This window comes from Panicum virgatum, chromosome 2N (genome assembly GCF_016808335.1).
Source record: "Panicum virgatum strain AP13 chromosome 2N, P.virgatum_v5, whole genome shotgun sequence".
Classification (NCBI taxonomy): domain Eukaryota; kingdom Viridiplantae; phylum Streptophyta; class Magnoliopsida; order Poales; family Poaceae; genus Panicum; species Panicum virgatum.
Window position 1 is genome coordinate 40,030,592 of NC_053146.1, and position 23,165 is coordinate 40,053,756.

General features: G+C 46.5%; 3 protein-coding genes and 1 non-coding gene across 4 annotated transcripts; 1 reads left to right on the plus strand and 3 right to left on the minus strand.

Annotated features, from left to right (window-relative positions):
• Positions 1-773: 773 nt before the first annotated feature.
• LOC120660443 (cytochrome P450 71A1-like) lies at positions 774-2,608 on the plus strand. Its single transcript, XM_039938983.1, has 2 exons — positions 774-1,682; positions 1,780-2,608. Exons 1-2 carry the CDS (start codon positions 798-800, stop codon positions 2,428-2,430), a joined length of 1,536 nt encoding a protein of 511 aa, XP_039794917.1. The 5' UTR covers positions 774-797; the 3' UTR covers positions 2,431-2,608.
• A 499-nt stretch (positions 2,609-3,107) lies between these two features.
• Positions 3,108-9,338, minus strand: LOC120660442 (protein unc-13 homolog). Its single transcript, XM_039938982.1, has 5 exons — positions 8,605-9,338; positions 6,559-7,422; positions 5,778-6,221; positions 4,549-4,738; positions 3,108-4,459 (listed from the first exon to the last, which is right to left on the minus strand). Exons 1-5 carry the CDS (start codon positions 9,124-9,126, stop codon positions 3,534-3,536), a joined length of 2,946 nt encoding a protein of 981 aa, XP_039794916.1. The 5' UTR covers positions 9,127-9,338; the 3' UTR covers positions 3,108-3,533.
• A 7,915-nt stretch (positions 9,339-17,253) lies between these two features.
• TRNAK-CUU lies at positions 17,254-17,326 on the minus strand. The gene has a single exon. It is a non-coding gene; the product is annotated as a tRNA-Lys (tRNA).
• Positions 17,327-17,397: 71 nt separating this feature from the next.
• On the minus strand, positions 17,398-22,602 carry LOC120660445 (protein SAWADEE HOMEODOMAIN HOMOLOG 1-like). Its single transcript, XM_039938986.1, has 9 exons — positions 22,445-22,602; positions 21,023-21,108; positions 20,687-20,732; positions 20,407-20,611; positions 20,238-20,307; positions 18,657-18,708; positions 18,189-18,332; positions 17,869-17,988; positions 17,398-17,762 (listed from the first exon to the last, which is right to left on the minus strand). Exons 1-9 carry the CDS (start codon positions 22,481-22,483, stop codon positions 17,715-17,717), a joined length of 810 nt encoding a protein of 269 aa, XP_039794920.1. The 5' UTR covers positions 22,484-22,602; the 3' UTR covers positions 17,398-17,714.
• Between the last annotated feature and the right edge of the window lie 563 nt (positions 22,603-23,165).

Genomic DNA, 23,165 nt, shown 5'->3' on the forward strand with positions numbered 1-23,165 from the left:
GCAAAAGCAAGCTCCCGCCGTCGCCCGCGTGGTGGCTGCCGCTGCTCGGCCACCTCCATCTCATCGGCCGCCTCCCACACCCCTCCCTGCACGGGCTGCACCTCCGCTATGGCGGCCACGGTGGAGGGCTCCTCCTGCAGCTCGGCGCCGCCGGCGGACCCTGGTCGTGTCCACGGGCCGTTATCAACTTTGTAGAGCGCCGTTATTGGATCCTGCGGTATGTGATTACAGAGCACTCAAACCAAATACGAGCAACTCCAGCAGAACCTTTAAATCAAACCCTCAAATACTAAATGTAGCTACCTCTATTTTTAAGTCCTTCAAATTTGCTCCAACTCCAACAATAACCCACAATTCTAACTTATAATAGAGAGGTTCCTAAAGACTCACATGGAATGAAGGGTGGAGAAGCGAATTCGACTGCTGGAGTGCATCTTTTTGACTTAACTCTCTACACTTGAGATAGCCGGCTGTTTAGAGGGTGTGCTGGAGTTGCTACTAATGTAATTGGTTTGTGGTGTGAATGTGTGATCGGATCACACGAAAAACGGGTGAACCAAACACTAAACGTACTTCTAGAATTCTAATACCATTTTGGACTTTGGAGAAAGCAACGAAAGGAGTAGTCGAATGCCCTGGCCAGGTCAGGGATGATGCTTCTGAGGATGACTCTGCAAATTTTTTAACCTAGCACTAGCAGTGAGTCAGTGACCACGATAAATAAACAATGGAGAGCTGATTGAGCAATGTCCAATCTTGTTCTTGTCTCCATCAGTAGCCGGCAGAGTGAGGAGAAGATGTCTGCTTTCGTGCTCGCCGTCGCTGGCGCGGCCCTGCTTCTCGGCTTCCTCTACGTCTTCCAGAGCCGCCGGAGCAGCAGCAAGCTCCCCCCGTCGCCCCCGTCGCTGCCGCTGGTCGGTCACCTCCATCTTATCGGCCGGCTCCCGCACCGGTCCCTGCACGAGCTGCACCTCCACTACGGCGGCGGTGGGCTCCTCCTCCTGCAGCTCGGGCGCCGGCGAACCCTGGTCGTGTCCACGGCCGCGGCGGCGGCGGACCTGTTCCGGAACCACGACCTCGCCTTCTCCTCCCGCCCGCACAACGCGGCGGCGCACAAGCAGACGTATGGCTCCCGCAACATCTCCTTCTCGCCGTACGGGGAGCACTGGCGCCGGGCCAAGAAGATCGCGGTGGTCCACCTCCTCTCCCAGCGCCGCGTCGAGGCCTTCGCGCCCGTGCGGCAAGCCGAGGCAGCGGAGCTCGTGGCGCGCACCAGGCGCGCCGCCGAGGCGCGGGAGGCCGTGGTGCTGAAGGAGCTCCTGTACAGCTACACGAACGCGGTGGTCACCCGTGCGGTGGCCGGCGCCGCCGGGATGACGGCCGCGAGGCTGAGGCAGCTGCTGGCGCACACCGCGACGCTGGTGGCGGGGTTCCAGGCGGACGACGTGCTGCCGGACGCGCCGGCAAGGTTGTTCAGGCGGGTCACGGGGCTCGAGAAGAAGATCGACGACATGAACGGGGAGTGGGACAGGTTCCTGTCGGAGATAATGGCCGAGCACAAGGAGAAGGCGAGGCCGGGGCAGGGTGGCGGCGACTTCTTGGACGTCTTGCTGCAGCTGAGGCAGGAGGAAGGCGCCCAAGGGTTCGAGCTTTCCGACGATGGCATCAAAGCCATCGCCAAGGTGACGATCCGTTCATTATTTCTAATTGCCGAAAACCCTGCACGTCCCTCCTGATCGAGATCATCCCTTCTTGTTGCCTTGATCTGCGCGCGCGCAGGATATGATAGCCGCGGCGACGGACACAACAGCCGTGGCGCTGGAATGGGCCATGGTGGAGCTCATCCGCAACCCGCGGGTGATGGCCAAGGTGCAGGACGAGATCGCGCGTGTCGCCGGCGACGCCGAGCAGCCGGCCATCGCCGAGGCGGAGCTCAGCAAGATGGGCTACCTGAGAGCGGTGGTGAAGGAGGTGTTCCGGCTCCACCCGCCGCTGCCGCTCCTCCTCCCGCGCGAGTCCATGTCCCCCGCGGCCGTGCAGGGCGGCCGCTACGAGATCCCGGCCAAGACCGCGCTCCTGATCAACGCGTGGGCGATCGGGCGGGACCCCGCGGCGTGGGACGCGCCGGAGGAGTTCCGGCCGGAGCGGTTCCTGTGTGCCGCCGCCGCCGGCCAGGCCCAGGCGGTGGACCTGAGGGGCACCGACTACCAGCTCCTCCCGTTTGGCGCGGGGCGGAGGATGTGCCCCGGCATCAACTCCGCGCTGCCCGTCCTGGAGCTCGCGCTCGCCAGCCTCCTGCGCCACTTCGACTGGGAGCTCCCCGGCGGCGGCGCGCGCCCGGCGGAACTGGACATGGTTGAGGCGCCGGGGCTCTCGACGCCGCCGCGGGCTCCCCTTGTCCTCGTCCCCAAGTGGAAGGCGCTGGCTTAGGCATCGTATGCATCACTGCAGCTTGGATGTGGCTCCACGGTTTGTGTACGAATTTCGTCACTGTAAACTGCTTAACTTTAAAGCTTGGACATAGGGTCCTGTTGTGTGCTTGATCAGAGCAATGCCTATTGTTCAGAATTTTCTGTTATAAATTATATGAAGTTTAAGTTTAAGTTTACACTGGTTTCTAATACTCGCTCAGATATAATTAGATGTTTTGGACAGCTAAAAAGTAAATAATTACAGGTCCAATTTGATGTCCAAAACACCGTATAATTATGTGCGGAGATCTACGGTATAAGCTACTAACATTGCGGCTCAGCCTGTTTAATCACCAACTTGTTGTAGGGACACCTTACATTAATGCCTAATTATATGACCCTTTGAGCACTCTCGCCCAAGCACCTTGCATGCGTTGTACATGCCCGGTATCTCCCTCTTTTGACATGCACCTACTTCATCACAACGTTTCAAATCCAAATATGGCCACTGAGTAACGGAAAAAAAAAAGGAAATCAGCATGGAAATAGTAACAGGTGCTTCCACTGCAAGTCTGCAAGCCATCGACCAAGTGCACCAAGATAGCTCATTGCCCATCGTCAAGGGACACAATTCGCTTGATCCGAAAAGAATAGATCCCAATAAGAACATGATCCATAAAGATGTAAACAGCGGGGTGTAGAATGCAGTAAAAATATACAAATGCCACGTCAAAAGAACAATACGGTAGCACGCGAGTACACAACTTATTCACACGCTGGGTATATCTGTTACAAGCTAGAATGAATCAAAATACACGAGCACCAGGTCAGCAAAAGAACTGGATTAGGCAAACATATATAATATAATGAACAAATCGAGCTGTAAGTAACGTACAAATGACACGAACCATAAAAAAAAAACAGTAACGTCCCTTAGCACCACAGAACTAAACTTCCTCGTTGCAATCTATCAGGCGCTCTTTCGGTGCAAGATCTACAGTGGGGTGCATCCTCGGTCCTCGGCACATCAGCGTGTGACGAGGATAGATAACCCTGAGTGAATGTCTTGATGGTGATGGCGGAAAATGTACATACGGTATGTGATCTATCCCCTGACCCGAATCAAATCTTCTTCGGTAGGTTGTAAGTTTTCTTCAGAAACTTTGTAGCTGTCTCATCACTCCGGTAGCATAGAACTCGCAGGACTGTGTTAGGCTCATTTGGGCTCCAATGCCCTGTCGTTGGAGGCAATGGTAACCTGTTCTTGGACGCTGACCGATTTGATTCAACCATCATACGTTTGAATCGCTCAATGAGGCTTTCAGAGTCTGCTCTGAAGAGAGGCAGGACATTCTTCACCTGGGAGGAGGCCTTGTCAACTAATTCTTCTGGCAGACCATCCCCATCTGCCAAATACAGATCTCTGAGGGCCCTGAAGTCATCTTCAATTACCTGAGAGTCCTGGCGGGTGAAAGCACGCAAAGGACCACCAGCAAGAAGCACCAGCAAGAAACCATCAAAAGTTGCTTTCATCAACGCGGTTATAGCACGGTTCCGCACTTTATTGTGCACCATACCAGATATCGTCTCAAGGACAGGGTCAAGCTCTCTCAACAGTACCTCCACCCTGTTTGTTGCGGTATCACCAACGTAAAGGGTGTCCCAGAGAACATGGCCCAAGTCATAGAATGTCACCTTATATGCAGTCGTCTCACAGATTTGCTGAATGCCTTCTTGACAGGCTGCCTGACAAAGCTCAAACTTGATGTCCAATCCATCTGTAATATCTGCCTGAGCTGACTCGACATTCCGCAAGCATGTTTTTATCTTCTTCTCTAGGTTCTCGAGCTCACCTCGGATGTACTGAAGTGTGTTCAAACGCACACACAGTTGAGGAAGGCCCAAGGGATCATTTCCATTTGTTGTTCCATTTTGAGATACACGAACCTGCAGATTTTGTGGCTTCTCCTTTTTCTTGAATAATAACTTGGAGCCAACCTCGCATCGCGTTAATGGAGGTAATTGGGGCATAAAGGAATTCCGTGTTCCTGTTCAGTGATACAAAAGCAGAAATGGGACTCATCGAAGGAAATACTATTCACACAAATTATTTAACCCATATTTATCAAGTACTTACCACAGCCAGATTTTGCTTTAGACACGTAAAGCTGCAGGCTTCTATCAAGTCCGGTTGTCAGATCAGGAAGAAGAGCTGGATGAATTGGTATAGGCAATTCGAAAAATGCATCCAACGTTTCACCAATAACCCGAAGCATCTCCACAGAAGAGGGAGCGAAATTCTCCCTGTTGGCACCTGGATTCCAGGTCTGCATAAAAGATATTGTTAGGTTCAGTGGCTGAGAAAGCATAAAAAGCCTATATAAACAAGTTTCAAGCTAGACCTAACAGAACTTCATATAATGTACTTCAGTATAAAAATTTATCATTGTACAAAATAGCCCGCTATAGTCCGCTATTAGCTTTTTAAAAGATCTACCGCTACGCTATACAACATTTGTCCGCTATGTCCGCTAAAGGGGTTTTTACAGGATTTAGTGATAATAAATGTCCGCTACTTCCGCTAAAGATGTAGCCAAAAGAAATAAAGAATCAATATAACTAGGGTGGACCATAGACAAAGCAGCACGGGAACAGTTGGGCAGTCAAAAGACATGTTGAGTCTATTTGAGTGTTAGACCAATGATGCTTCTAATTTTGTATGTATTATGGACGTATGGCTATGAAAAGTTTGCTAAAATTGGTTGCATTAATGATGTTATTGGCTACATTATGCATATTTTTTTCGCAAACCGCTAAATGGATAGCTCCGCTATAGCTTTCGCTATAGCTCTCTTAGCTTTTTGGAAAGGCTTCCGCTAAACGTCTTAGCCCGCGATTTTAAACATGGAAATTTATTTATTTTATTCCCAGAAGATTGTTCAGAATAACTAGTTGCACAAAGCCAATGTATTCCGTTTGCACATTGGCTGTGTGTGCGTTTTCAAGACCTGAAAATAAAAATCAGCAAGAATGATACTGGAATATGACTGACAAAAGTTGGTGGCATGATCGAAAGCCAAATCACACACAACATGCTCACTTCAGATGTTTCTAACCATTCATGAGCAGCAAATGGACAATGGACATGAAAGAAAAGTAGCATGAACAATTGGATACTGGGGATGAAAAAAGGGTCCGCTATAACCAAGTATATAACAAATTGATACAGCAGCATGTTTAAGCTACATGAGATATATACAGAAAATAATATTAAAATTTAAACTACAACAGCACACAGCATCTACAATTGTATGTATTTATATCAAGAAATTAAGGTTTGATGATGGGAAGGGGTAAAACGAGCACCTCTTGCTTCAAATTCCGATCAACCCATCCCTTGAGTCTGTCTACCCTTTCTTTTATCCACACTTTCACCAGATTAGCAATTGCATTTTCAGCTTCATATGGAGGCATTTCTCTGATCAGTGACTTGCCTCCATCATCACTATCCACAGAATCTTCTACAGCAATATTAACAAGGTCCTTCTCTAATTTGTCTGCTGATTTAAGCACTTGAACTGTATCTGGCGTCAGCTCTGTAAGCCCAGCTACAAACTGCTTCAGCTCATTTCCGTAACAAGAATGAAGGGTTGCAACAGCAACACCCGAAGCAAGGGGATGCCATGTCTTCAGTATTGGACTGTACAAATTTTTCTCCTTAATGGCTAGGTCACCGATGTCCTTTGCAAGGATAGAAAGAACTGGAGTAGGGTTTCTTGATGAACGTTTTGAATCCGCTTCTTCCATTCTCTACAAAGGTCAAAGTAATATCAATAAAAGAAGAGCTGGTGCACTCTACCAAAATATCAATTTTACAAGACTTAGTATCTCAGACCATCCATTCAGTAGAGTGGTTGAGTACAAATATTACTTAAGACTGAGGAAAGTGTTCTCTATTGTTTCCAGGATTCTTTTAACTTTCTAGCTGTTCTGTACTTCTGTTACCATACATGGCATGGGTTGTGAGCAAAAATTGACGAGACAAAACACGACGAAAAGATATAGGTATTTTGAGGTACAAAAACAGCACTTTTCATATATATTGAATCCATGATTGAGGATCATATTTACGACCAACAACACTTACTTGGGCAAAAGCTGTGCGGAGTGAAGACCTTATGTAGGTCTCTACCCTGCTGCGAGCTACATCGGTCTCTTCTTTCCTTCTGCGACGATATTCATGGGATATATCTTCAACAAGAACCCTAGCAGCTGACACTCCAATGGAGACAATGCCTTGCATAGACTCAATATTACTTGTATTGAAGGTCTCATGATATGCCAAAAGTCTTTTCTCAGTCCAACCCATTATTGAGCTTAATGTTGAACTCAGTACTTTACAGTAATTTGGGTCTTTTGTGGTCTTGGCATCCTTAGCAATTTCAGCTAACTGATTCTCTGCAGCAGAAAGCAACTCGATATCTACTTGACCAGACATAACAAAATGGTTAAACAATGCCCAAGTAAAGCAAAGGTTGTGGAGCATCTCATTGATTCCAAGAATAACCCAGGTTTTCTTCAAGAGCTCCATCACCTCATCGATCTCATCAACCACAGTGCCCTCATCATTATCAAAGCAAGCTTCTACCAACATTTGGTAGAGATGCAGGTTCAAGGGGAAACCATCTGCCCAGTGGCATCCATCAGAAGTTCCATCATGAGACCTTCCAGCAAGGGACATGACAGAAGTTCGTAGGCTTTGCATTGACTCGGAGTTTTTCCCAGTTTCAAGTGGCCTATCATATGCACCACGTATAATTTGGCGCAACCGTTGTGCAGAACTATCTGATTTGTTCAGTGGAACAAGTGGGTGAAGAAGCAAACCAGCCTCAAGAAGCTTTAGATTCCTACTCCGCCATGCTTCATACTCTTGAGGATCAGGGAAATCTGAAGCCTTGAACTGTTGCAGGAATTCCAAGGGCAATACCATGGATTCCGCACGTCTGCCAAGCTGTTTCACGAAAAATGTAAAAGCGTATTAACAAACTTTATAGTGTATTAGCAAAAGGTCACCATGTCCTATAACGAAAATTCCCAACTAAATAGGAGTATAGGACAACCCCCACAAAGGTCCATCAAACTGATTATGTGTCCAATATTGTAACAGAAATAGTGCATAGAAATTCTGAAATTTTTTGTGAATATGTAAGTTAGCGTGCATCACTGCATCTTTTCTAAACAGCCCAGCATTGATGTTCACATATGAGTTACGAACCAAGCAAACAATGCTGCATGAGATTTTTAGGAAACCATATGCTAATCATTAGAGAGTGATTACTATATCATGCCCATCCAAACTTTGGAGATCATGTTCTAATCATTATACTCTAAACAACATAATTATTACAGTTGTACTAACAACTCTTCTGAAATCCAAGATATGAGGTGGAGTATCAACCATAATCAGAGCATAGAACTAAATTTGTCACTACAAATAGTCTAACAAACCCCAAGCTGTCAATTCAGCAAGCTCAAGGTGTGGTTGAAGCAACACCTAATAAATTCAGGAAAATGTGAAGTGGTTTTGTTGTGCGACCGTAGTTCGAATGGTCACAAATGAATTGCAGATTTACTCCTCCAAAACAAATCAAATAGGACACCCTCCCGCATCAAGTTGGATGAATCATGTGCCTTCCTATTTCACATTGACACTTTATGACGAAAACTGCAGGGCAAGATAAGAACCATGGTGCCACCAAAGATTATTACTAATTACAAAGTTGAGCGACAGAATTCTATATTCCATGAACTACCAAAAGAAAAAAAAAAGGCAATACTCACTGCAGCCGACACCAAAAGTACAAGATCTACAATTTTAAAAAAAATAGATGGGGGGAGGGAGCATGCGCATATTTGGCAATGGCACTCCAATGCTCAACTAGAAATACCGAAACCAAAAATGAACAAGATAAGAAAATGGGTGTATTTTTAGCTAAATTTGAATTTTCGGCCAACCCTCCAACAAACTCCGAGAACACCATGGCAAGCTTGACCCACTCCAGATCTACTACCACAAACCACCAACACCAGCACCACTGATTCGACCAGGCAGGCAAACGAGGATCGATCGACCAAGCGTTATCCCGAGCTACATTTCCACCGGAAATCTCGTTAATCGAGCGCGAGATCCTACCTGGCTGGCGGCGATGCGGAGGAGCCCCCTGCGGATCCTGGCGTCGGCGGGCTCGGAGACGCGCATCTGCACCCGCATGAGCTCCCCGACCGTGGCGGGCCTCCGCGGGGGCCCGGCCGCCTTGCCGCCGCTCCCAGGGCTGCCGACGCCCATGGAGGAGGCGGAGGAGCGGAGGCCGAGCGCCTTCTTCATCTTGCTGGCGGCGGCGGAGGTGAGGGAGCGCTGGAGCGAGGCGGAGGAGGCCGAGGACGCGGACGAGGCCGGGGACGCCGGCGGCGCCGCCGCCGCGGAGGACTGGGGGATGTAGGTGAGCGGCTTCCCGCCCGTGGTGCGGGAGGCCGCGACCAGCACCTCGTAGGCGGCCTCCCGGAGGTCGGCCGCCGAGAGCGCGATCCCGAGGTCCGGGAACGGCGAGGGGAGGGCCGAGGAGGAGGAGGCCGCCGCCGCCGCGGGCGGGAGGAAGCCGTTGGAGGAGGAGGAGTGGGACGAGTCCCGGCGGGACTCGCGGAACAGGCGAGCCATCACGGCGGCGTCGGCAGTGTCGGCGTCGGCGGTGGCCTCGCGGCTTGCCTCTCCCTCCCTCTCTCTCTCCCCCGCCTCTCCCTCGCGTGCTAGGTCCCGCTCTCTCCAGTGGGGAGGGGAGAGGAGAGAGAAAGGGGAAAGGAGAGGAGAGAGACGGGGGCCGCTTTTCGCCGCGGGGGGTGATGAGGAGAGAGAAAGAGGGGAACTCGTCCTCCCCACCCCAGCGAAGCGAGGGAGATCGGAGATGACAATTCGCAGGGTAAACTGCTAGCGGTACGCCGGTACTCGCAGCAGGAATTGCATAGCAAGGGCTTTTATTTACCGTGTTTTCTTTGGTGAACGCATGTGTGCATTGGTGCTGACTTCCATTTCATTTCCAGAACATAATAGTTGTGCAGTTGGAGATATGTGTGTGCGTTCATACACTGGCAAAGATACCAACTACGGAATAATAAATTGATTTTTAAAAACTCTCGTACAGCATATCGAAATTGGAAGTAGCTAGCTATATCGAACGTTACTCATGTATATAAGCATATACAAGCACCCCAACAAAATATGAACTCAAGCACACACACCACATCGCACGCGTATCGCTGTCTAGCTTCTTGCTTTAGGATCATAGGCGGATCATAAGAGGAGGAGGAAGAAGAAGAAGAGGGGAATAAGAAGGGAAAGAGAGAAGAGAGAAGGAAGAAGAAAATGAGCCCTCTTTGATCCAAACTCTGGATCCGCCTCTGTTTAGGATTAAACATACTTTTAGTGAGAACTCATTTTCAGCATCGTTAAACATTAATGAGATCGACTACTAAGTTCTACATTATAAATATTTTTTTCTGCATTCCCATTATTTTCAAGCATAGCTTTTATTGTGATGGCCAAGTTTTTACCAAAGTCTTTCTCTCCTCATTGTTAATGTTATCCAAAGCCTCTATAAATTCAAGTGTAAATCTCAACATCATTGACAAAGCAGCCACGTACTATTCATGATACTATATTCAAAAGTTTTTCTATCTTCACAAAACAATATATGGTGCACTAGGTGTAAAGCAGAAAAAAAGGAAGAAAGCACTTCATTGTTAGCAGGAAAAATGTGGGCCATACAAATATTACTTAGCACCATGTTGTATTGAAAAGACTACAACAATAGGGAGAGTTAAAAGATTCTATTGCAAAACAAATTGGCGACACATCAAACAAACTCCATATTATCAAGTGGATGTTGCATTTAGGAAAATTTTCTACCTTAATAAAAAGTGAAGAAAATACATTTAGTCTAATATTCCCTCCGTTCCAAAATATAGGTCGTTTTGATTTTTTTAGATTCATATATTTTGCTATGTACCTAGACATATGCTATATCTAGATGCATAGCAAACACTATGAATCTAGAAAAGCCAAAACAATCTATATTTTGGAACACGGAGGGAGTATATACAATGATAAAACAACAATAATGGAGCACTACTACGGTGCCAAGAAGTGCAAGCAAGTCCTAGCATTTATACTCCTAGTACTGTACTCCGAGTTTGTGAGTACAGAAAATGCAAATAAACCTATGATATCGGTTATCTTTTTGCAGCTTTGGTGGTTGGTGGGGTTACCTTGGCCTGAGGCACCAACAAACAGGCCATGCATGTTCCGGGGTACGCCGTGACAGTACCCACAGCCAAAACAGTATCCTCCAGCATCGCCATTACCGTGTGTGTTAAGGTTAAGCAAAGACCTGGTAGTGGTACTCTACGTACCGCCCCGCACCAGCTGTGCGACCCGGGTGATGGCGATAATTGAGTAGTAGCTAGATCAGGTCTGTCCGTGCCAGCTGTCTCGTGCACCGAGTCTACCACGCACGCTTGATTGATGCGTAGTCGGCGGCTAATTGTGCTTCTCAAAATCTACGAGAATGGGCTTGGGAAGGTGAGCTAATCTCTTCAAGATGGTGGAAAAAAGATTAATGGGCACAAGTGGCTATTATTGTCCCTAACAAAAAGGAAAGTGCCATCCTGTTACCAAGAAAGAATGGGGTTTGTTTTAGTCTATGGTACTAGCTCATTTTCAGATGGCTAAACACTATGAAAATATTTTGAAACTATTCACTGAGGCGAATGTAGCAATACCATTTCTTTCTCTGTTTTTTTTAACGGACGACTGTACGTGTTTGAGACATTCTGGACTTGTGGGCGGAAACTGGAGCGTTGGTGAAGGCCAACAAGCAAGCACGAGGCATGGATGTTACTCGGCCGGCGGGAGCACAGCTGGGATCACATGCCCAGCTCTCGAGGTCAGACCGTGATGCAGTATCATACGAGTACTCTGCATGTGCGATTGGGCCGGAATGTCAGAATGTCCCTCTGGCGGGAAGAGGAACAACGCTTTCGCTAAGCAATTAGTAGTAGTAAGGCCTTGTTTAGTTGTGAAATTGAAAATTTAAAACTATCGCATCGAAAAAGAATTTTATATATATGAAATATTAAATCTAGACGGAATAAAAAACAAATTGCATATTTTGCTTGTAAATTGCGAGACAAATCTAATGAGTCTAATTAGGTTATGATTAGACAATAAATTGCTACAGTAATTGCTATAGTAAATATGTACTAATGATGGATTAATTAGTCTTAATAAATTCGTCTCGTTGTTTACAGACGAGTTCTGTAGTTAGTTTTGTAATTACTTTATATTTAATATTTCAAATGTGCAAAGATTCTATTTCAAAAAATTTACCCCGGCAACTAAAGGAGACGTAAGTAGGAGCTCACAATAAATCAATTAGCAGGAGACAGATTGGTTATTGGGAGAGGCGTCGCTTTCACAGGTCGCAATGCCAGACAGCCGGCTTCTTGCAGCTGACTTGATAGATATCTGTGTGAGTGTGTTGGGTTGGACTGGACTGGGCTGCGCTGTCAGCTTTTTTTTTTCTGATCAGGGACTTTCAGCCGTTAAGAAAAAAGAGATGAAAATCAGTCGAGGAAATATGTATAATAAAAATGGTAATGGATATTGATCCTAATTATCTTTTCATAATCCAACTTAGCTCTTATATATTTTTAGCACAAAATTGTACTAGATTAGAGCCCACCTTTTTGAATTATCTAAGTCGAATTTTAAAGCCCTTCTAAACACACTATGTATAAAATCCATCATCCAATCTAGCACCGAGTGTCTGGGCCCATATGTCGGTGGGCGAGGGAGGGTAGCTGGCTTCTGGCTTGATGGTTGCTGGTATAGATGGTCAAATGAGTCATGTTTATGGGCTGTACAGGACACAACACTGAAAATATTACACAAACACGACCCGATGCAGTGGATATAGTGCCAGCGCTAACACGGCACGGTCGTAGTGTCGTGCATAAGCCAAAATCCCAACACGCACTGTCCACACGAGCACAATACGACTAATGGGCTGGCACGATCTGGCACAGACCCAACCTACAACCACTTTTATATATATATATATATATAGTTCTCACCCGCCTCTCAAACACTAATCTCCCTCCCCTTTCCTACTAGACCAGATGTCATCGTTCTCCTCTGTCCACCTTTCTCTAACTCTTGCTAGTTCCCGTGCGCGCCTCCCCTCCCCCCCGATGTCTGTACGTTGCGCGCCGCTGCCCTCCTCCCCCCTCGCCACGTCACACGCCGTCGTCCCGCTCGCTTCCCTTCTCACGCGGGAACCGCTTCGACGCACGCCGTCACAGCCACACCCGCTGTTCGTATCGTGCCGGCACGATATGATTGTGCGCTGTTCGTGTCGTGTCTAGGCCGAGCAGCCGGCACGGCCCGACATGACTAAACATTTTCTGCTTCCTTTTTTACCCATCGGACTCACAGTTGTGCGAACCAAAAGAAAGGGTGATTTTGGGATGCTAGTCATATCGTGCTAGAACGTGCCATGCTGGAGCCGTATCCATACCATGTGGTACGTTTTGTCATCTATAGCTGCGGGTATGCGCGTGTCATAGCCCAAGGAAAAAAAAGAAATGATTTTTTTCCCGCCGGGCCCACCCGTCAGCCTCTTCACCGCCTCCTCTCTCTGTTCTGCTCGGCGCGCCGCACCGCACGCGTCGCCCCGTCGCCGGCGTCCATCCTCGCGCCACGCGCCGGCCATCCTCGCGTGCCGTGTCACCCATTCACTCTTCCCCTCGCCCTCTCCTTATCCGCGCCCGACCAGCCCCCTTCTCCCCGCAAACCCTAGCCCCAAATCCCCATTGTTGCCGCTAGCCCGAGCTCCTTGCCGCCGCCGATTCGCCGCCCTCGGTGAGCCCCTCGCCAATTCCTCGCACGAGAAGCTCCCTCTCACCCTCCTCCTCCGATTCCGGCGCTCACCCGGCCTTGGGCCTTGCCGTGCAGGGCCGCCGCCGCTCGCCTCGGTCCGCCGCCGCCCGACGCCGTCGCGCCGCCCGTCCGTTGCCGCTCCTCGCCTGCGCCGCCGCCGGTGAGGCTCGCCGCCACCTCCTCCACCCCGTGCACACCTCCCCTTCCCTGCTCTGGCCCTGCCTCGCCGCGCCGCCTGACGCCGCCGCCGCCGCGCGCGACGCGTGCGCGCGCGCACCGCCCGACGCACGCGACGTCGTGGCCGCGCCCACGCCGGGGTCAAGGCCGGCCTTGCCTTGACCCGGCCTGGTGGGCCGCTGTCCATGGGCCCCGCCTGTCAGCCGCTGGGCTGGCCGACTGTGGGAGCCCCCAGCGTTTTCAAACATTTTTCTTGGTGCAGCAATCTTGCAAAATGTGTAGAAATTCATGTATAACTCCAAAAATTATGAAACTTGTTTTGTTGGATTCCTCTAGTTGAGATCTACTCAAGAAAAATATTGTTTTGCATGTTACATTGCTATAGATTTATTTATAGTTTTATTTTGCAAAAGTGAGTTTAATGCTTAGTTATTTGAGTATTACTCTAAAAATTTCAAACTAAATTTTGTTAGACTCCTTGTGAGGTGTAGTTTTCAGTGGTGCAACTTGTTCACATGTTTCCTTGCTGTTTATCAAACTTTAGCTTGTTTTCTTATGCTTTATCTAAAAATGGTTTAATATAGAACTTCTTGCTGGAAAGTTATAAAATGGCAAAACTAGTTTTGTTAGCTTTGCTTTCATGCCTAGTATCTAAGATAATTTTCTTGGATTTGTATAGTTTAGTTTGCATTCCTTTTCTGTTTTACCTTGTTTAGAGTGGTTGAAAATTAATATATTTATGATTAATTATAGGAAAATGTTTTTGCTGCAAAACCAATTTTCATGAGTTCCTTGCAATGTTCTAGGCATGCTCAAATTATTTCATGATTTATTCTTGTTGTTTAGTTCATTTCTTAATTCTTGCATCGCATTCATGCATTATAGTGACCGAACCGCCGGAGGTCGAACCCGTGGAGCCCGCCGAGCCCGTTGAGCCTGAACCCGGAGTCCAGTTCGTGGTCGAGTCTGAAGTTAACCCAGACAAGCAGCTAAGCATAATTCCTTGCACCTATCTAATTTGACTAGCTTAGTTATCTCACTTGGGTAATGTTGGGTTATATATATTATGTATGTATTGCATTCTTGTACCTACTTTGATGCACTATCCTTCCTTGAATTGTTATCTATGTCTTTGTCAGTTGTTAGTCAATGAACTACTTAATTTGACTAGATGCTTAGCCCTGCTTAGAATACTTATATTGATCGCTAGACAGGAATGGTTTGGAGGATCACATTTACCGATTACCCTTGATCGCACTGGTTTGGTTGGGTTGTTAAGAGTTTGGTAGTATCGAGATTCGAGCGGAATGGTAGGACCTAGAGAATGGAGTCACATGGGCATAGTCCGCTTGAATCGTTTAAGTACCGTCCGTGGATGACGTCGGTTTTGAGCACCTTTCTGTGCTACCACATATCCAATATAATGGTACGGATAAACCAATTACTTTTTTTACTTGATCATTGATGTGCAGTCCTAGATACGTGGCTACGGGCTATGCAGAGAGGCTTATTGTGTCCTCAGGTGGACCTATGTGTAGGAAAGTTTAGAGTTGTCCCTGGTGGAACTAAGTCTCTACTCGTAAGCTAGGTGTGAGGTTCAATGATCGAGCCTTGTTGGGAACGGTTGACGTGAGTACCCCCTTGCCCGGCGTGATCGGTTGGGTGAGTCGCATGGTCCTCGCGTCGTGTGGGTAAAGTAGTACACTCTTGCAAGGTTATAATCAATTCGAATTGCCGCGCTCTCGGTTATGAGCAAGCTCTTTTATCCCATGAACTCCTCGTAGAATTTTCGTTTATGTTGGGGATGGTTCATGTTACAGCTATGATCAGTTATAGATTATATTACTCTCTTAATCATCTAAAAGTATTTGGGGTTGGGCAAGATTAATTAATTCTGATAGGTGATAGTGTACAGAGCTAATGCATCTGCAATAATTACTTAACCTTAAAGCTTTTACTTGAGCCATTGCATGATCCTTGTATACGTAATCGCGTAAGTCTTGCGAGTACCTTTTGTACTCAGGTTGCTTTCTAAACCTAGTTGCAGATGAGCCGGAAGTGGTGTTCGGCCACTTCTACCCCGCTGATCCAAACTCGGGGGAAGAGTAGGTCGTGGTGGCTGTAATGATGTCCTTGATCAAGGCATCATCACTTTAGTAAGTCTTTATCGTAATCGAGCTCCGTGAGAGCATGTAAATGCAATAAACTTTATGTTTCTGTTTAATATGACTTTCGTGAGCCCAAGGCTTGTAAGTGAAGCTTGAAACCCACCTATATTGAACTTGTAATATTAAGTTTCGAACTCTGTTTTTGTAAAACTGCTCTTTGTGGATTATTGGCGATGTATTCGATTGTAAACGGTATGTGCATATGCTGATTCTGGGCGTATGTTAGAGCACATACCGGGACTACCAGATTTGATATTATTTTGGATGAATGACGTGTCGGTTATTCGTGTCTCTAGATGTGGGATAATACATGGCACGCTCTCCGGCAAGCACGTGTTAATTCTCATCTGGATGATAATGACCGGCAGTTCGTTTAAAATAGTATTAAATTGGGCGGTTCTCACAGCGCGCATGCTCGATGTATTTTGGGAGGATAGATACAGTAGAGCACAGCGGTTGCGTGGTTGTGGTTGTCCATTCAGTTAAGGCAGGCACTGACTGGGTCGGGTCATGGTTGTCCATTAATCAAGGCACAGGCGAACGCACTGTGGGGTTGGGTCTCTGTGGGGTCGGGTATCTTTCTGGAACCACTGCTGCTGCTACTATTTGGGCACTTGACTACTCAATCAGTTGACAAGAGAGAGAAAAGAGAGCTACGCTGTGTTTAGTTTCCATGAAAAAACACTGAAGCGCGGAAAAAATATTGTAGCACATTATAGTATTTTTCATTTTTTATGGTAAATATTGTCCTACCATGACCTAACTAGGCTCAAAAGATTCGTCTCGCAACGTACATCAAAACTATGCAATTAGTTTTTTTATTTACCTAGATTTAGTACTCCATGTATGTGTCATTTGTTATATTTAATATTTCAATGTGATTTTGATGTGATGGAAAGTCTGAAAAGTTAGGAGGAGTTTAGGGTATCTAAACACATCCCTACTACGCGTGTGGCTTGTGCCTGGTCTGGCCTGTTTGCCACCCACGTCCCACCCCACCCCGACGAAAAACATGACCACACTGCCGAGGAAAAAGGGAAGAATCATCTCGAGGGAAAGTAAAAGGAACAGGGGAGAGAAGTCTTCGAAGGCTGTGTTTAGTTCCAAAATTTCCCTCTCTAAACTTCACTATTTACCTATCACATTAAATCTTTTACCTCATGCATGGAGCATTAAATGTAGATAAATTAAAAAACTAATTGCATAGTTTTGATGTACACGACGAGACGAATCTTTTGAGTCTAGTTAGATCATGATAGGACAACAATTACCACAAACAAACGAAAAGTACTATAGTGTGCTACAGTGTCCGACATGAGCTTTTTACCACCATTTTACGGATCTAAACACAGCCAAAGTGGAAATGCCACATTGCTATGTAATACCAGTCCATATATGTATAGACAAAAAAGGATGATAAAAAAATAATTCAACTGATCTGTCCCACCGAATGACTCAGTATAAACTAATGCAGTTCAGTTCTCAGCCAAAAAGAGTGGAAAAAAAACGCCCACCGTGGGGCTCGAACCCACGACCACAAGGTTAAGAGCCTTGCGCTCTACCGACTGAGCTAGACGGGCTTTGTTGAGAACGCACCCTATAATGTAACACAATAATAAATCAGCTAAACAGGCGTCTTCCAAACTTCTCATAGACCGAACGAGGGAAGAAAGTGAAATTGCTGGGCCATAAACCGAATTTTGTATAGCAACAAGTGCTCAAACCGTACTCCCCCCTCCTTTGCACCCAAACTAGTTTACAAAATTCGGCCACCGACAGCCATTGCAGCAGCTCCGTGCCAGAGGGTGGAATGCAAACGCATCCTCGCTCCCAGTTGTTACTATACACATGATGAAGGGCACAACAGAGTTCATCCCCTAACTTCAACTAGGTTTCCCATTCCGGTCAGTTCCAGATAGAAGCACATCTTATAGTAGATGCGCATCAGAGATAACAGGAGCCCAGCCTTCAGAAGTACTTTGGACGCCGGGACAGTCTTCTCAGGCTCACCTTCTCCTGTCATCAGCCAAAGAGAAGTTTCTAACACTTCCAAAAACAAGAGCAATTGAAGCAATCTACGATTACATGATTGGCTCGAGCATGGTTGATTGGTCGAGAATACCTGGCTTCGATCATGATCGTATTCAACAAGGAATATGCATCTGCACCCCCTAATATCATGCTGCTTCCGCTGAACTTCCAGAACATGTGCGTCGAAATGCAATGCCTCTTCATTTCCCTCCTGAGGTTCAAATCAAATTAAACAAAGGAAGAGCTTAAGGGGGAAATAAAAGGAAGCCAAAGATAACTGCTTTGAAAGAGTAGCAAGCCCCAAGTTGCAACTGCATAGCACACAATCTAATGCTATCATTGTACCAGGTTTTATGCTGCTTCGGTACTCCAGGAAAATAGTTTGTTTTTTCTTTCCAATAAAGCACTTACCCTGAAGCAGAGGACAAGGTCTCCTTCAACAATGGATCTGCACTGCGAGGACTCCAAAGGAATGGAACGCTGGCGGATACACTTCTTCACATTCACCCACTCATCCTCATCTGCCCCGAAACCCTCGAACCTCACCCGGACTTCCTAGAACAGCAGTACAGTTATATTGAGTTACAAAAAAAAAGATGAAACCAAAACTTGAATATGCAAACAGTAAAGGACACAGAAATAACAAATGAAGCATTCAAGAAAATTATATTAGAGAAGAAGCATCCCAAAAACTCAAAGCAATCACTTTGATGACGAAAAAAAGAGCAAATGATTGACAATTCACTAATCAGCCAAAAAAATTATCTGTTCTCTTATCACTAACCAAGGAAACATTGCTTTCTTATGAGAATGTCTTAAATAAACCATGGGCTGAAAAGGTAAAATATGCATATGTAATAAGATATCAGTTATTCTTACTACTTCACCCGTTCTGTTCCTCCTGTGTGCTAAGAAAAGGGCAATGTCGTACCTGCATAGCACAAAAAATAGCATGTGATGACATTTAAATTGGCTGCCAAGCACCTGAAAGCCAAACCCATGGGTGGTGCTACCAACATCATGCACACATAAGCATCATAATCTGCCATCTAGCAATGTTAAAAATCTAGGACGACCACTGCCAACATCATCTATGATTAGTAACATAGTTTAAGGCAATATAACAAGCTTTACAAGAGTACTGCAAATAAACTATGAGTATTAAACCTTTGCAGGCTCAACACGAAGACATCCAATAACAATAATGAGATCACTTATACTATTCATCATGGTATTCACAAAGGTCATGATGGACAGCAGATGTCAAAGTACTGTCCTATGATACGCGGATACTTCGCAAAACTCACATACCGGTATCGGATACCCGTACTCCACGGATACTCCCGGATACGTATCCCGTAAGTATCGGACTATTTAGGTATTTTCAAATAATAAAAATAAATCGGATACTTGTGGGATACCTGTGGATACCTGTCCGATACCCTCAAACCTTAACAACACCACTCAATCGCTTCATATAAAGGTCCTCCGTTCAGCTGTGCCACCCTCTCATCCCCACTCACGCAGCCGCAGGCCCGCAGCAGCCTCGCACGGCTCCCTTGTTGTCACCGCCGCAGTGCCACCCGCCCACGCCTCCTCCTGCTCCTTCCCCGTTGCTCATCGCTCCCTTGCCGTCACCGCCGCCCGGCCACCCGCCCGTGCCTCCTCCTGCTCCTTCCCCATCGCTCGTCGCTCCCTTGCTGTCACCTCCGCCCGCCCACCCGTCCGTGCCTCCTACTGCTCCAGCGGCTGCACGGCCTGTCCAAACAGAGACCCGCACATCTGTTAAAACACTATTTAGGGTGGTGCTGCGCTGCTGGAGCTCGCCGCTGGCGGGCCGTCACGGCGGCCGGAGCGCGCCTCTGGACGGCCCGTGCGGCCGCTAGAGAGGGAGAGGATGAGCCGCGGCCTCCGGAGAAGGAGAGGAGCCGCGGCCACCGGAGCTGGCCGCTACACAGAGATATATATATACATGTGTGTATATATATACATGTGTGTATATATATATATATATAGAGAGAGAGAGAGGAAGAAGACGACCGACATCCATTCGTGAAACAGACGAACATGTAAGATAAGGTTGGTTCTTTTTTCCTTTGCCCCTTCCCTTTTCTAATAATTATAGAACATATGAATATATGAGTTTATGACGCATTATAGTCCCTGGAACTTCTATTTTCTCACATTCTAGTTCCTGAAACTTTTATTTATTTTTATTTTTTATATATATTGGCGTATCCCCGTATCCTTGTTTTTGGAAAAATGGCGTATCGGAGTATCCCCGTATCGCGTACCGGTATCCGTATCCGCGTATCCAGGCAACATAGGTACTGTCACAGTATTCCAGGGTATCATAAACCTCAACATATGAGGAGGGGATGCGGGGGGGGGGGGGGGGGGATACATGAAGAAACATAAAAGGAAACAATAACAGATAGTTCCTGGTGAAAGGATATCTACCATGCATAATCCTTTGAAGACTTAGCCTCAAACTCCAGCTCTTCAAGATCAGGAATCTTATCTTTAGTTTCTGAAAAGAAGGCAGGCCAAAGAAAACTTCATAACATTGCATGAACCAAGCACCAAAACATAAGGTTTCCAGTATCAACAGATTTATGTTTGAGAATACCTAATGGAAAAACAGGAGAAAGCTCATCCTCGTTGTTTGAAATACTTGTATCAAGAGGGAAAAGTTTTTCTTCAGAAGCTGCAGACTTTTTCTCAGAAACTGATACATTTACTTCTGAGCCTGAAGCCTTTTCTTGAGGAACAGTGGGTACACAAGTAGGTTTAGTGGCTGATACTGGAAACTTATTAAGAAACCATCCTTGAACCTGTTGAAAGAGATGTCAATATGTCATGCTAGTGCGCAGTTGGTAAAATATGAGGGCACATTAAGATATAATCACCTGTGTATCCTGCAATACTTTACTTCCAGCTCGGCCAGCAGAAAGACTGCATAGAAGAGCAGAAAATGTAATCAGATATCAGAAGTGTCACTCTAAAACTACGGTATGCAACTCAATGTATAAAATATAAAAGGAAATGTTCCAGTTTCACAACACTCTGTATCAATACGGTCAAGCAAAAGATTACCAGGGATTCGTGCTTGGAAGAGAAGAGTAGAAGATACTCCAATCGTGCTATATGGTTTTTGTGAAAATTTATATCGAAATCTGTATCCTTTAGGTAACAATTCAAACTAAAGAAGCAGTTGGAACGCAGTGTAACAATGTGAGACTTACTTAAATTCTTCTGCAAGCTTCTGACAGAACTTGTCATCCAAGACTTGCTCCATTCTCTCGGCAGCCAATTTCTCCATCCTTGCAATCTGTGCCAGCAAGTACTTTTAAGTTATCATGGAAAATGCAGAGGGGTACATCTAATATACTAGCAAGATATATACACCAAACGAATTGAAATACAACACCAACTCTGTATCAATATAGTGTACTGATGGATGCAGGGAGGATCCATAATTCCGCAAAGGACAAAAGTGGGTGGACCTAAATGGATAGGTAATTTATAGTGTCAATGACATCAAACCTAACAGTCCTCAAAACATGATACTTCTAAACTCATTGCATTATAAGCCTGCAATGTGCCATCAAAGTGTGCTTTCCTCCACAAAACTGGAATCTAGGATGGTAGATACTGTGTGGTAGACCTGGGTACAATAACATTTGGACACAGTTCCCGCTCGCCATTATCAAATGCCAACACAAATAGGATTAGGGGGCACATTTTAGTAGTTTGATTATCAACATGTATGCTTTCACAAGCATTAACTGAATGCATCAATGCAATAATCAAGCAAATAATTTTCTCCCATTTCACCAATTGGTTAGCTAAACCAATACTTTACCCTTGCCACTAGGGCATCAATTGAGACTTGACTCAAAAGCCAAACCTTATTAATACTACCCATTAAGCAAAATATTTACAAATCTCACGGTTATGAGTCCACCACAGCTGGTAATTCAATTTTGTATTCACTACCGCCGGGGCCAATTTACATGTAAATGTATCAATGCAATAATAAAAAAAACCTTTTTGTCCCGTAGCACGGATTGATTACCTTAACCACCATCTGCATTTTGACCTACCATTGGGGACATCGACTCTTCCCTCATGAACAAAACCCTAGCATACCCATTAACCAAAATATCACAAATCTGCATTGGTACAGCCTACCGCAGGTCGCACCGGACGATTCGCAATGCAATCAAGAACCAGCTCGTGCGTGCACAGGGAAGCATCAAGCCTGCACATAATCATCGGAATGCCCGCCCCCAAACCCCACAAAAGGTGCGATCGCGGACAAGGCACGAGCGACAGGGAATCCCGACAAAGTCCCTCCTACAAAGAAGAGAAGCCCGCATTGCCCGAGAAGCCGGCCAACGGGACCAAAACGGGAGGGGCCAAGAACACCACCAAGAAAAAGAAAAACCCACCCAAAACCCCCAATGGAGCACCGCGCGGCTAGCCAGACCAATCCTGCGCGCAAGAGACCCCAGCCGTCCTCACCCCGTTAATCCTTCATATGGTTCACCAAGAACCCAACCCGCACCGGGCGACGAACAGTACAGTACGAACCCAACCACCGCGGCGGCGGCGCGGGGGAGGGAAGGGGAGAGGCAATGGCGCGCCGGGGCAGGGGGACGCACCTCGGAGGGCGAGAAGCGAACGGAGGAGCGCCGCTCCATGGCTCGCCGGCGCGGCGGGGAGGCCGAGGCCGCCGCGCAGCGAGGAACAGAAGTTTGGGGAGGGGGGAGTCAGAGGAGGCGAGGGGAGGGGGCGGCTTCCGACCTGCCAACAAAAAGAGACGCGGCGCAGTTAATTCCAAAGGAGGAAAAATGCGTGCCGGGGCCCGGGCCGGGGCAAGGGAAGAGAAGGTGCAGGCGTCAAAAAAAAAATGAAGAGCAGCGCAGCGGAAGCTTGGAAGTGGCTGCGTGGTCCCACCGAATATATGCTGGGTTCGGGGCCGCGGCGGGCCCGCTAGTCCGGGACTCCGGGTTTGGTTGACAGTCAACGACAAGCGAGACTCCAACGTATAACGCGGTGTTGGTTTCGCTGTGGCATTTCTTTTCGAACAGCCACCACTCTATACTGCCGACTGAATATTTGAATACTTAGAACATATTTAGTTCCAAAAAGTTTTCTACTCTAACTATCACATTAAATTTTCAAACACATAAGTAGAATATTAAATACAGTTAAAAAATAATTAATTGCACAATTTAACTATAAATAATTAGATAAATCTTTTAAATCTAATTAGTCCATAATTAGACATTAATTGTCAAATAACAACATAAATGCTACATTATCAAAACCCAAAAATTTTCACAGACTAAACAAGGCCTTAGGGTCTGTTTGGCAGAGTTC

Bases quoted from the DNA above. Each gene is read 5' to 3' on its own strand.
- LOC120660445 (XM_039938986.1), bottom strand. From the start codon at position 22,483: ATGGAGCGGCGCTCCTCCGTTCGCTTCTCGCCCTCCGAG. The intron at 20,612-20,686 runs GTGATTATATCT...CTCTTTCAACAG, and splicing joins AAGTATTGCAGGATACACAG to GTTCAAGGATGGTTTCTTAA. The intron at 17,989-18,188 runs GTAAGTGCTTTA...TTTGAACCTCAG, and splicing joins ACCTTGTCCTCTGCTTCAGG to GAGGGAAATGAAGAGGCATT.
- LOC120660443 (XM_039938983.1), top strand. From the start codon at position 798: ATGTCTGCTTTCGTGCTCGCCGTCGCTGGCGCGGCCCTGCTTCTCGGC. The intron at 1,683-1,779 runs GTGACGATCCGT...GCGCGCGCGCAG, and splicing joins GCATCAAAGCCATCGCCAAG to GATATGATAGCCGCGGCGAC.
- LOC120660442 (XM_039938982.1), bottom strand. From the start codon at position 9,126: ATGGCTCGCCTGTTCCGCGAGTCCCGCCGGGACTCGTCCCACTCCTCC. The intron at 7,423-8,604 runs GTAGGATCTCGC...TTCGTGAAACAG, and splicing joins TCCGCATCGCCGCCAGCCAG to CTTGGCAGACGTGCGGAATC. The intron at 4,739-5,777 runs GTGCTCGTTTTA...TCTTTTATGCAG, and splicing joins ATCGGAATTTGAAGCAAGAG to ACCTGGAATCCAGGTGCCAA.